Source organism: Dipodomys merriami, unplaced genomic scaffold, assembly GCF_024711535.1.
Source record: "Dipodomys merriami isolate MVZ:Mamm:240054 unplaced genomic scaffold, mDipMer1.0.p SCAF_99, whole genome shotgun sequence".
Lineage (NCBI taxonomy): Eukaryota > Metazoa > Chordata > Mammalia > Rodentia > Heteromyidae > Dipodomys > Dipodomys merriami.
In genome coordinates, this window is record NW_027206612.1 from 4,358,984 (window position 1) to 4,372,745 (window position 13,762).

The 13,762-nt window shown below is 48.0% G+C and overlaps 1 protein-coding gene across 1 annotated transcript in view; it reads right to left on the reverse strand.

Moving 5' to 3' along the window:
- Positions 1-13,762, reverse strand: part of Sntg2 (syntrophin gamma 2) — a 106,458-nt gene that overhangs the window by 38,101 nt on the left and 54,595 nt on the right. The window contains exons 9-10 of the mRNA XM_070014668.1: positions 13,515-13,553; positions 3,255-3,371 (exon numbers count right to left, since the gene is read on the reverse strand). Of these exons, the coding sequence (XP_069870769.1) occupies positions 3,255-3,371; positions 13,515-13,553 (156 nt within the window). The remainder of the gene's footprint in view (positions 1-3,254; positions 3,372-13,514; positions 13,554-13,762) is intronic.

Sequence of the window (13,762 nt, forward strand, 5' to 3'; positions counted from 1 at the left end):
GAGGCTGACCTGCAGAGGACATAGCCGACAAGCCAAACAGACAGCACACAGGACAGGAGACTTGTCAGCTACACATCAGACAAAGTCCAAGTATCCAGAATATACTGATCACTTAAAAATTTAAACCCTTGCCAGGCACTGGTGGCTCACCCTGTCATCCTAGTTACTCAGGAGGCTGAGATCTGAGGATCTCGTTCAAAGCCAGCCCAGGCAGGAAAGTTCATGAGACTCTTATCTCCAATAAACCACCAGAAAACTGGAAGTGGTGCTGTGGCTCAAGTGGTAGAGAACTTAATTTTGAGCTAGAGAGTCTTCTCAGAAGTAAAAATGGCCAGTAGATACATGGAGAAATGCTTAACATCTCTGGCCATAAAGGAAATACAAACCAAAACAAGAGCAAGATTCCACCTCATACCATGCAGAATGTCCATTATCAAGAACACAAATGCTGGTGAGGATATGGCTGAAAGGGAATGCTACTACACTGTTGGTGGAAATGTAAGCTTGTTCAGCCACTCTGGAAAGCAGTGTGGAGGTTCCTCAAAAGATTAAACATAGAACTACCCTATGACCCAGCAATTACTTCTGGGCATTTATCCAAAAGACCACAAGCCAGCCCACACTAAAGCCACCAGCACAACCATGTTCACTGCAGCACTATTAACCACAGCCAAGGTATGGAATCAGACCAGATGCCCCTCAATGAACAAATGGATCAAGAAAATATGCTGTATATACACAATGGAATTTTACTCATCCAATATAGAATATTGTTCCATTTGTTAAGAAATGGAAAGACCTGCAAATAATTATGTTAAGTGATGAAAGTCAGGCCCAGAGACAAAGGATGTATGCTTTTCCTTATACGAAGCTAGATTTGTATTATAAATGTACAAGCAAATACAATGGGTGGTATGTAAGTATATGCAAATGCATTACCTTAAATATAGCAAATTCAAGAGAGAACCTAAATAGTGAAATTCCATAGAAAGGCAAAATAAAAATTCAGGAAAGTAAAACATTAGAAACGGGGTACTTGAAAGGGGTGAGGTGACGCCACTTCCAGTTTTCTAGTGCTTTATTGGAGATAAAAGTCTCATGGACTTTCCTGCCTGGGCTGGCTTTGAACCGCGATCCTCAGATCTCAGCCTCCCGAGTAGCTAGGATGACAGGCGTGAGCCACCAGCACCTGGCCACTTTTTTTAAGAAACAACTGCCATTTCTACCTTAGAATCATATAAATTTCCTCCAACGTGGGAGCTGGCGAGTGAGCCTCACTGGGCCCCCACGCAGAAGCCCTGGCACTGAGATGTCCCGTCGGGGCTGAGGGCCTGCTGTGCCCCGGCCGATGGTGCTCCTGGATGGGGTACACTCGGTCCCCCCTCCCCCCTCCCTCCCCCCCCCCCACCTGCAGGAAGTTCTGAAGCATTCAGAGTTAGACTGTCTATCGCCTTCTCTTGGAATGTGCTCTGTGTTTGGTTGAAAGTTTAAACCCCAAAATACTTTTGAGATTTGCTGTCTCCCCTCTCCTCTGCCCTCTATGTTCGCTCTAAAGAAGATTTTCCGACATGCCCCAGCACAGAGGACGAAAGCCGCAGAGCTTCTCTATCTCCGATGCCTGTAAGTCACTTGCTCCATAATACGCAAGAAACTTCCCCTCACTCCAGGGTTATTCTAGATTTGGAAAAAACAGGGTAGATACAAGGTCAAGAAACCTTCCAGCTCGCTGGAGAAGAAACACATGGCACTTGAGAAGACTTCCATGCGAACCACCTGCTTTACGGTCAGGGTGGCATCTGCTTTATGTTCTCCACACAGGAGCCACTGCGTGAGGGCCAGAACCCCACCAGAAGTCCCACAACCACGCGGAGATTCCAGGAGTGCGCAGACAAAACCGGTCACAGGACTCTAACCTTGAGACTAGTTATCCACCCTTCTGCCCTCCCCTTTCCATGTCTTCCTGTGAGCTCTGGTGTTGATTGGCACAGGAGGAAGGAGGAGCCGCAGGCCTCAGAAGCAGATGGCTCCATCAGTACTTGTCCTGCTCTAGCCAGACACGTGGCGGTGCCAGGGTGTCCCCACCACCGCAGAACGCCACGCGGCTGAGGTATGCAAACCTGAGACGCGGCTCCTAATTCTACTAAAAACCTTTCTAAAAACAGTTCTTCCCTGAAGTGCTCTCTCAGGCAACACAATAGAAACTACATTTAGGAAAAATGCTAGGAACATTAGTGTATTTATTCAGTCCACACTTGTACAAGTATGTGTGAAGGTAACTCTAATGTGGGCAAACGCACAACATTGGTCTGTGGCTTGTAAATAAGAAGCGGAACTCACAGCTAGACTCAGGGTGGTGTCCTCTATCTGGTCTTGGGGGAGAAAAAGTGTGTTGGGGCAGAAGGCAGTCTGAGGTGGATGCAGGCTGTGGGTGGCAGTCACCGCCGGTCAGTCACCTTTCCTGTCATCAGTGGCCCTGTGAGCTGTGAACATCAGGGGAAGAGGGGGAATGGTGCAAATTCTGCACTCATAAAAGAACCCCAAGTTACTTATTTATCAATGAAGAGAAAACACATACGTTACTGTCCTCATGTCTGGAGGTGACACTTTGTGTCACGCTGTTTGATTTTAGTGGTCATGCAGTGTGGCGTGGGTCTAGATTCTTTAGCTACCTGAGCTTTCAAGTTTTATTGTCTGTTTGCAGCTCTGGTGGTGTTCAGACTCACAAAGAAGTGAAAATGACGTAAAGAACTAAGCTTTCCCAGAATCCCCATGTTGTGTCTGCCAGTTTGGGAAGCAGCCCCTGTGCGGGAGTTGGAAAGTGAAACCAAAGAACTTGTGTTTAGTCCCACATTTCTGTTCCAGCCCCACTGAAGCGGCATATTTATTGTAAAGATGTCTGGAAGGTATGAGGGAATAACTTTAAATTTCATGATCGGCCACTGCATTCTGAGGAAAAGGTTGTTTTGGTTTGGTTGCATTTTGGATTCTCCGACCAGGGAACAGATGCAGTAAGCCCACAACCTTGAGCACTCTACCTCCAAACCAATGCAGAGACATGCTACAATATCCAGTTGACACGTGAACTGAAAGCCGGGAATGGAATTCCTCAGGAACCTCTGTGAACCCGAGGCTGGGTCCTGCCAGCCACTGATGTCTGGAGAGGGCGGCTGCAGCCTCCTCTCTGCCCTCCTCAGACCTGGGTCCAACGGCCTCGTCTCTGAACAGCCCTGGGAGTCACTCGAAGGTGTCCTTACCGGAGGAGTGTGGAAAATGTAGACGGAGGAGCCCTTCAGCGCCAGGAACTTGGAGGAGAACGACAGAGCGGCGTCTTCTCCCTGGAGCCTCTCGCTCACCCACCCCATGTGCACGACCTGCAGAGGGAAACCTCTGAAAATTAAAAGCCAGCCTTAAGGAGGGCACGCCAGGAGACAGTGCTTTAACCACACGCAAGAGCAGTAACCCCAGACCAGACCCGATCCAGACAGACCATGGGAACAGCCATGCTGTTTGAGAACACAATGTATGAGTTTAAAACATACCAAGAACGATTCTCGCCAGACCTAAACTCTGAATGTGACATGAATGTGTATACTAAACAACAGTGGCCGGCCATCTCTTACCTCATCATTACATAATTTCAAGGAAGCCATTCATGTAACGTATCCTCATTCAAGAAACTTTAGTCAAGACAGACGCCAGACCCCATTAGTGAGTAAGAGACCTGTTCAGCTTCAGGGCAGCACTGGCCCGGGCCGGGTCCTCAGGCATGAGCAGCGGCTCCTGCCTGTGCACAGAGCCCCGGCTGCACTGGGAGCTCATGGCTACGGCCAAGTGGAGGCAGCATCTGCTTCAGGCCTCTCTGGATGGCCTGGCCAACTCCCTCTGGTGCTCAGTGAAAAACTCCCCGAGAGGTGAAGAACTCCGAGGGGCTAAAAACACCACCTCTTCCAGGAGATGATGTTGCCATGGTGCACAATCTGCCTCAGGCAAAGTTTCCATTTTGTTTCACCCGACTCTCCTGGATAGGCAAAGCTTTTCTGAATTTCCTTTGAGTAAATTTATAGTACCAAGGAGTTCCTCGGGTGCTCGCGGTACACCTTGAGCAGGTTCAGCCCCTCCATACCAGTCCTCTGCCCTCCACTGTGAGACAGGGCTGGGCAGGGTTCACCTACATGTACATACCACACACACCGTGGGTGTCAGCCTCTAGGACCATCTCCTTTCGCACACTCATGCTGGTCCCAGCCATTCCTGTTTCACATTCCAGTCCCATCATCCCCATCATCTCCATCATCCCCATCATCCTCATCATCCCTACCATCCCCATTATCCCTACCATCTCCATCATCCCCATCATCCCCACCATCCCTACCATCTCCATCATCCCCATCATTCCCACCATCTCCATCATATCCATCATCCCTACCATCTCCATCATCCCCATCATCTCCATCATCCCCATCATCTCCATCATCCCTACCATCCCCATCATCTCTACCATCTCCATCATCCCCATCATCCTTACCATCTCCATCATCCCCATCATCTCCATCATCCCTACCATCTCCATCATCCCCACCATCCCCATCATCTCCATCATCCCCATCATCCCACCATCTCCATTATCCCCACCATCTCCATCATCCCCACCATCTCCATCATCCCCACCATCTCCATCATCCCCACCATCTCCATCATCCCCATCATCTCCATCATCCCCATCATCCTCATCATCCCTACCATCCCCATTATCCCTACCATCTCCATCATCCCCATCATCCCCACCATCCCTACCATCTCCATCATCCCCATCATTCCCACCATCTCCATCATATCCATCATCCCTACCATCTCCATCATCCCCATCATCTCCATCATCCCCATCATCCCCATCATCTCTACCATCTCCATCATCCCCATCATCCCTACCATCTCCATCATCCCCATCATCCCTACCATCTCCATCATCCCCATCATCCCACCATCTCCATTATCCCCACCATCTCCACCATCCCCATCATCTCCATCATCTCCATCATCCCCACCATCTCCATCATCCCTACCATCCCCATCATCTCTACCATCTCCATCATCCCCACCATCTCCATCATCCCTACCATCCCCATCATCCCTACCATCTCCATCATCCCTACCATCCCCATCATCTCCATCATCCCTACCATCTCCATCATCCCCACCATCTCCATCATGCCCATCATCTCCATCATCCCCATCATCCCCACCATCTCTATCATCCCCACCATCCCCACCATCCCTACCATCTCCATCATCCCCACCATCCCCATCATCTCCATCATCCTTATCATCCCCATCATCTGCATCATCCCCACCCTCTCTACCTCATCATCATCTCCATCATCCCCATAATCTCCATCATCCCCATCATCCCTACCATCCCCATCATCCTCACCATCTCCATCATCTCCACCATCTTCATCATCCCCACCATCACCATCATCCATCATCCCCACCATCCCCATCATCCCCACCATCACCATCATCTCCATCATCCCCACCATCTCCATCATCCCCATCATCTCCATCATCCCCACCATCCCCATCATCTGCATCATCCCCACCCTCTCTACCATCACCACCATCCCCATCATCCCCACCATCACCATCATCCCCATCATCCCCACCATGTCTATCATCCCCACCTTCCTCATCATCCCCACCATCACCATCCCCATCATCCATCATCCCCACCATCCCCATCATCCCCACCATCTCCATCATCCCCATCATCTCCATCATCCCCACCATCCCCATCATCTGCATCATCCCCACCCTCTCTACCATCACCATCATCTCCATCATCCCCACCATCTCCATCATCCCCACCATCTCCATCATCCCTACCATCTCCATCATCTCCATCATCCCCATAATCTCCATCATCCCCACATCCCCATCATCTCCATCATCCCTACCATCACCATCATCCTCACCATCACCATCATCTCCATTATCTCCATTATCACCACCATCTTATATTCCTCAGTGAAAACATATTTTGGTTTTTTATGTTTTTTTAAGATTGGCTTATATCAGTCAAGGTGATTTCCAGTTCCATCTAATTCCCTCCAAATGATCTAATTTTGTTTTTCTTTATGGCTGAATAGCACACCATTGTGTGTACCAAATTTTCTTTATTCATTCACGGGCTGTTAAGCCCCTCAGCTCATTGCACAGCTGGTGAACAGAGCTAGGACAGACACAGCACATAGGTGTCTCTCTGGCATGCTGATTTATACCCTTCAGATTACGTCAAAAGCTGGTGTGGCTGGGGCTTCCGCAGGTCTGTTTTGGAACGTGCAGGATCTCCATGCTGATCTCCACAATAGCTTCAGTAGGTGCATAAGCACCAATAGTGCACAGCTGTCCGTCCGTCTGTCCCCAACATCCTCAGCAGCATTTGAACATGATAATGGTCATGAAGTAGGTTGGATTCACAATGCATTATCTTTTGCACCAGTCCTGGGGGTTGAATTCAGGGCCTGGGTGGTATCCCTGAGCTTTTTGCTCAAGGCTAGTGCTCTACCACTTGAGCCACAGCTCCACTTCTGGCTTATTGGTGATTATGGGAGATAAGAATGTCACAGACTTTTCCTGCTTGGGCTGCCTTTGAACTTGGATCCTCAGACCTTAGTCCCCAAGTAGCTGGGATTACCGGTGTGAGCCACCAGTGCCCAGTACCATACCATTTGATTTGCATTTCCTTTTGGGTTAAGGATGCTGAACATTTCTTAATGTACTTCTTTGCCATTTGTACTTCTTTAGGGAACTCTGTTCAGTTTGTTTACCCATTTATCAACTGGACTTCTTTTGTTGTTTACTTATTTAGCTCTTTTTATAATATAGAAATTAATCCTCTATCCATTGAATAGCTGGAAAGATTTTCTTTACTGTTCTAAAAATTGTCATAGTAATTACTATTCTGTAGAATGTCTAATAATTGTTTTCTTTGATGTAAAAATGTGTAATTTGATGAAATCCAACTTGTCAATTCTTGCTTTTATTTCCTGGGCAATTGCATCCTATTCAGAAAATAACTGCACTAGCCAGCATCCTCAGGTATTTTCTTCATGCTTCCTGTGATAGTTTTGAAGTTTACGATGTTGCTTCAGCTCCTTTGTCACAAATCAGATTGCTGTAGCTGTGTCAGTTTATCCTGAGTTTTCTATTCTATTTCCTTGGTCTTCATGTCATTGTCACACTGCTTTGTTAACAGGGCTCAGAAAAGAAATACAGCTTTTTACATGACTCAAATATTTCATGTCTCATGAGTTTGTGTTTTTTCTATGTATATACTTACATCCAAAAGATAACATTTGTTATAAATGTGACAAGATGGTGACATTACAATAATACATTTTATTTTGGATGTGACCGTGGACACATATGGCATAACTAGAACCTTTCCCCCCAATAAACAGAACTTGAATCATTTATCTCACATGATAATGATGAGAATTTAATACGTGTTGTTGAACAATCTCCTCTTAAATATATCAGCCAGGAGGGGCAAAGTATGCATTGTTCAGATAGTACCAATGTTCTGAACAGCCACTAAAATATAATCCATGCCTTGAATGTCTCTGGCTTTGAAATTCAATTCACACGTTGCTTACACATATCTAATAACGGACTTGCCCTTTCTGAAATTTCTGAGGAATATATTGGCAGAAACGCTGCTTAAACTTGTAAGATGTGCTCAATTTTCACTGTTAAAATGAGGCACTTTCCTGAGCTAGCAGATATTTGATGTGTTTAAAACTTACATGAGTTAAATGCATGATCACTGCACTACTACATGGTGATAATGATTTATATAGTTTATTTTGTAGGATTCATTTTAGGCAGGGGATATAGAATAACTGAATTACATACACTGATTTTTTACAGAATAATGAAAAAAATCACTGTTTATGTAGCAATGTGTTCAACAGAGCCACGTTTCCAGAATATCTGGGTGTGTCCTAAGGTGTTCAGAGTTCCCTCAGCAATTGTATGTTAACACAAGGTCCACTGCTACAACTCCTAAGGGCACTGAGTCTGGTGAGGATTCACGCCACACTCAGGGTCTGAGCCTCGTCTGTGGCGTGGTGAGCAGGGCTGAGCTGAAAATCTTCTGCTCCTGATTTCCTCATATTGTTATCTGAAACTGTAGGAGCATTAACTGTCCATTTCTCCCCATGGCTGGTTAGTGTCCAAACTTCCCTTCAAGTCGAACCTCAATGATCTACTTCCTGCAAGCAGCCCCACAGCCTAATGTCCAGACCACCTCCCAGACGGCCACTAGCCAGGGAGCAAGTGCGGAAGGCAGGAGGCATGAAGGAACTAAAAACAGTGCAATCTGACCACAACAGCTAAGCCTCCTGACCTCCTCTTTCCTTCATGAAATGCTCAGCCATTACTGTCACTGAGAGTTCACTAGGAAAAATTATCAACTATGGTAGTCCCACTAGGGGCTGAGGGCAGAGCTATACATTTCACAGACACAAAATGACTATGGACAGGTGAAAGAGAGAGAGGGAGAGGGAAGGACAGTGCAGAGGGGCTGAGGGTGAGCACAGGAAGGACAGTGTGGGGGAGGGAGGAGGAGCACAGGAAGGACAGTGTGGGGGAGGGAGGAGCACAGGAAGGACAGTGTGGGGGAGGGAGGGTGAGCACAGGAAGGACAGTGTGGGGGAGGGAGGGTGAGCACAGGAAGGACAGTGTGGGGGATGGAGGAGGAGCACAGGAAGGACTGTGGGGGAGGGTGAGCACAGGAAGGACAGTGTGGGGGAGGGAGGGTGAGCACAGGAAGGACAGTGTGGGGGAGGGAGGAGGCGCACAGGAAGGACAGTGTGGGGGAGGGAGGAGGCGCACAGGAAGGACAGTGTGGGGGAGGGAGGAGGAGCACAGGAAGGACAGTGTGGGGGAGGGAGGGTGAGCACAGGAAGGACAGTGTGGGGGATGGAGGAGCACAGGAAGGACAGTGTGGGGGAGGGAGGAGGAGCACAGGAAGGACAGTGTGGGGGAGGGTGAGCACAGGAAGGACAGTGTGGGGGAGGGAGGGTGAGCACAGGAAGGACAGTGTGGGGGATGGAGGAGCACAGGAAGGACAGTGTGGGGGAGGGAGGAGGAGCACAGGAAGGACAGTGTGGGGGAGGGTGAGCACAGGAAGGACAGTGTGGGGGAGGGAGGGTGAGCACAGGAAGGACAGTGTGGGGGAGGGTGAGCACAGGAAGGATAGTGTGGGGGAGAGAGGAGGAGCACAGGAAGGACAGTGTGGGGGATGGAGGAGCACAGGAAGGACAGTGTGGGGGAGGGAGGAGCACAGGAAGGACAGTGTGGGGGAGGGAGGAGGAGCACAGGAAGGACAGTGTGGGGGAGGGAGGGTGAGCACAGGAAGGACAGTGTGGGGGAGGGAGGGTGAGCACAGGAAGGACAGTGTGGGGGAGGGAGGGTGAGCAGCAAGTTGAAAGTGCACTCTTGAATCTGAGTGAACTTGAGTTGAGATTATTTCCTCTGACAGCTGCAGCAAACATTTCTTTAGTTTTGAGATGCAGCCATGGTACATGATCCTCTAGCTGTGGGTTAGTCTGGAGGTCACTCTGTGTTGTAGATGATCCTCTAGCTGTCAGTTACAGTGGAGGTCACTGTGTGGTAGATGATCCTCTAGCTGTGGGTTAGAGTGGAGGTCATTTTGTGTTGTAGATGATCCTCTAGCTGTCAGTTACAGTGGAGGTTGTAGATGATCCTCTAGCTGTGGGTTACAGTGGAGGTCACTCTGTATTGGTAGATGATCCTCTAGCTGTGGGTTAGAGTGGAGGTCATTTTGTGTTGTAGATGATCCTCTAGCTGTCAGTTACAGTGGAGGTTGTAGATGATCCTCTGGCTGTTGGCTAGCATGGAGGTCACTCTGTATTGGTAGATGATCCTCTAGCTGTGGGTTAGAGTGGAGGTCATTTTGTGTTGTAGATGATCCTCTAGCTGTCAGTTACAGTGGAGGTTGTAGATGATCCTCTGGCTGTTGGCTAGCATGGAGGTCACTCTGTATTGGTAGATGATCCTCTAGCTGTGGGTTAGAGTGGAGGTCATTTTGTGTTGTAGATGATCCTCTAGCTGTCAGTTACAGTGGAGGTCACTCTGTTGTAGATGATCCTCTGGCTGTTGGTTAGCATGGAGGTCACTCTGTGTGGGTAGATGATCCTCTAGCTGTCACTCTGTGTTGCTGGCCTGGGATCATAGCGGGGGCTCCGGAAGCCCGGCATCTATTGCTTGGCTCTTCCCCCATCTTTTTTTTCGGGGTCCGGTTGTGGGGCCTGAACTCTGAACCTGGGCGCTGTTCTTCGGCTCTGCAGCTCAAGGCTAGCGCTCTACCACTTGAGCCACAGTGCCACTTCTGGCTTATGTGGTGCTGAGGAATCGAACCCAGGGCCTCAGGCATGCAAGGCAAGCGCTCTGCCACTGAGCCACCGTCCCAGCCCCTCTTCCCCCATCTCTTTTGACTGGACACCATCCAGGTGGTTCTCCTCCTCACATCTGGTTGTACTGTGAGTGGCAGTTGATTGTTTTTGTTTTGTTTTGTTTTTTGTCAGTGGTGGGCCTGAACTCTGGGCCTGGGCGCTGTCCCTCAGCTCTTCAGCTCAAGGCTAGTGCTCTACCACTTGAGCCACCTTCCCAGCCCCGTGAGTGGCACTTTAATTCAACAAGAATTACGTATTGTGTAGTAACAAGCTGCTCTTCTGGACAGCATGTTGGTAAGTCATGCTGTTAATATCTGAATCATCAATTAGATGTGAATATAGTTACCGCTTATGTAGAATATCACTGTCCAGCTCCATTAGCACAGAAATAAGCTATTATTGGAAACACTGGCTGCTTTATGAATGTTTTTTCCCCTTTAGACTACTGCTCATAAGTAATATTAAGGGAGGTTAACTTTATCCTTTTTATTCACTTACATTAATTACTTCTACACTTGTATACTGTGTATTCTAATGAAAGTCATGCCCACTAGCACTCTCCATTTTCCACTTATAGCTCTCTCTAACATTTTTTGGCAGGATTCATCGCTCTGTCTTCATACACTCTAATAGTCCACTTTAACTATTTTCCTCCTTTTTGTTATCCCATGACCCCACAGCTTCCCACCCACCACAGAGCCTGTTTCTCTTCGCCTCAACCAACTAGTGACTAACAACTTTTATCGAGGCCGTGTGCTGTTTTCATACATAGTAGCAATATATACCAAAATTATTCACCCTGTATTTTCCTTTTTTTGCTTCCCTTTCCCCTTCTTTTCCTAAATTGTCCCTTAGAGTCATGTTCTATGTTTATCCATACATAATTATGTATATGAGCATAATATATACATATGTACATAAGTATGCATTTCTTTTTGATGTAGCTTTCACACAAGAGGAACATGTTTGATATCTTGTTTTGGATCTGGTTTTGTCTTGCTCAATATGATATCCTTATTTTGCATCCATTTTCCTGAAAAGGACACCATGTCTCACGTCTGAATAGTATTAGTGTATATTGTATGTATAGTGCATATGCAGTACACATCAGTGCCGCGTCTTTATCTGTTTGTTGTTGGCATCGTGGTTGATCCTTCCTTGGCTCCTGTGAACAGGGCTACAGTAAACAGCTGTCAGGTGCCCTTCTGGCACGTTCATGTACTCTCCTTTGGATATGTGCACAGTGGAGGTATGGAGGTTGAAAGGCAGGTCTGTGGAGTCTCATGGTCTTCTCTGCCGTGGCTGGTCCAGAACCAAGACTCTCCTGATCCCAGTCCATGCCAAACAGACGAATTCAAACCCTGGAGAAAATTCAAAGTGACATGGAAATTCAAAGTTTACAAAGACCCACAGTGTGACGTCCTTACTGCAGAGATGGAGATGCTGAGGCTCCACCAGCCATGCTTATTTGGGTTGGATTAGAATGCAGGACTGAGTGGAGGAGGGCTGTCAGCGCCAGGGTCATCCAAGCCAGGCGCAGGGCAGGTTCACGGGGCTGGAGCGGAGGCGAGCTGAGCCACCACCTCACACCTGTTAGGTCTTGTCCTGGCTCCACGGCTTTTCTGACGGTCCAGGGTCTCGGCACCCCTCTTGTGTTTTTGCCCTTGGTGATGAGGGAAGCCATTTCAAAGTGGGAAAACAAGGCTTGATTGCAGAGGAATGCTTTTCCCATAGTAACAGGTAATTCCCGTACACTCGTGAGAGTCCTGTGTTGCTCAGTACCCCTGAGTCAAGTCCTGCAACCGCAGTGCTTTCCAACGGCCTGTTCTCAAAGAGGGCTTGCACCTTCCTGTCCGCTCACCGGGTGGCCTGGTTTGCGAGCATGCTGTGATTCCTTCCAGGCCGGCGGGGAGCTGAGGCACCCGGGGGCTTGCAGGAGCTGATTTTCCACACACAGACATGCAGTCTGTGAGTTTTCATGATGCTCACAAGGTACCAGGCTTCAAATGGAAAGCACCGCATAGAGGGCAGAGCCAGTTGGGGGCGGTGTCTCAGCAGCAGGGACGCCGCCGGGGCGTGCTGAACAAGGAGGCCGTGAGAACTCCATTCAGACGCCAGCACGCAGCGGAGAACGCGGATTTTGTAGAAGTGTAAAATAAATCCCATGTTACGTGGGAGACATTTGTGAAATGTCTAACCCCCACCGACTTGCATAAAAGGTAAACAGTTGATTAATTTGGAGAAACATTAAAAGTTCTATTCAGGACATTTTTTAGTGTTCCTTACCTAAGGTAAGAATATAGATAGTGGGTCTAATTCAAAGCAGCCTGAGTGCCCCATGATTTTCAGTACACCTGGATAGGAAGAGCACTTTTCCTTCTAGAAACCAGTCTTGGATCCTCACATTGCTACTGAGCTTTGCAAAGTTGGCAGGCATCAAACAGAGACGCCCTCCCGTGCCTGCTTCCTCTGAACTATAATGAAAACGTACAAAATAGCTTAATCCCAGGCACTGCCATCCAGTAAAACCAGAAGTTTATTAGAAAGGAAATAGAATAATAGTGGCTTAAAATTAATCGTCCTCACACTGAAACGGCTCTGTTACAATGGCTGTGGCTGGTCTCCATTGAGCTGCACCAAAACAGAGCTGTCCTCACTGAGCCAGTAAGGCTGATGACTGGCGGGGCTGGTGGGTCTGAAGAGGGGCCTGAAGGAGCACTAGACACCAGGACTGTGAGAGCAAAGCCCCAGGACCGGGGCACGGGGTCAGGATCACACCAGCATTAACTCCTGTCATCATAAGGATGCCGTCCAACAGGCCAGTCCTAAATTATACAGGTACAACGTGTTTTCTTATAAAATGTTTACAGCTGCCGATAGACAAGTTGCTTATGCATGGAAGTCACAGGTAATCAGATTGATCTAGTACATATTATAGTTAATTCCTGTCAAAATGTCCAATTCACATTTGCAAGAAAGGATCTGATTACTTTTGGAGATTTGTTACAGAATCAAGGTGAAACCTGCAGTTCCTACCTGGTCCGAAGGAGAGCAGCGTTTATTTGCCATCTTCATCTGTAGAGAAAGGGTAGCAAAGAGTCAGCACACAAGTATATTCATGCCTTCGGTCTCTAGCCTGTCTAAAGCACATCACAGTCTTTCTTTCCCGAATCTCAGCATTTGATACAAGTCTAGCTGTGACACAAGCAGAGGGTTAGATTTCAGCATTTGGAAAACGTGATCGGCAATGATCAAAGCTCATACCGAGTCTCCAAACCTTGGGA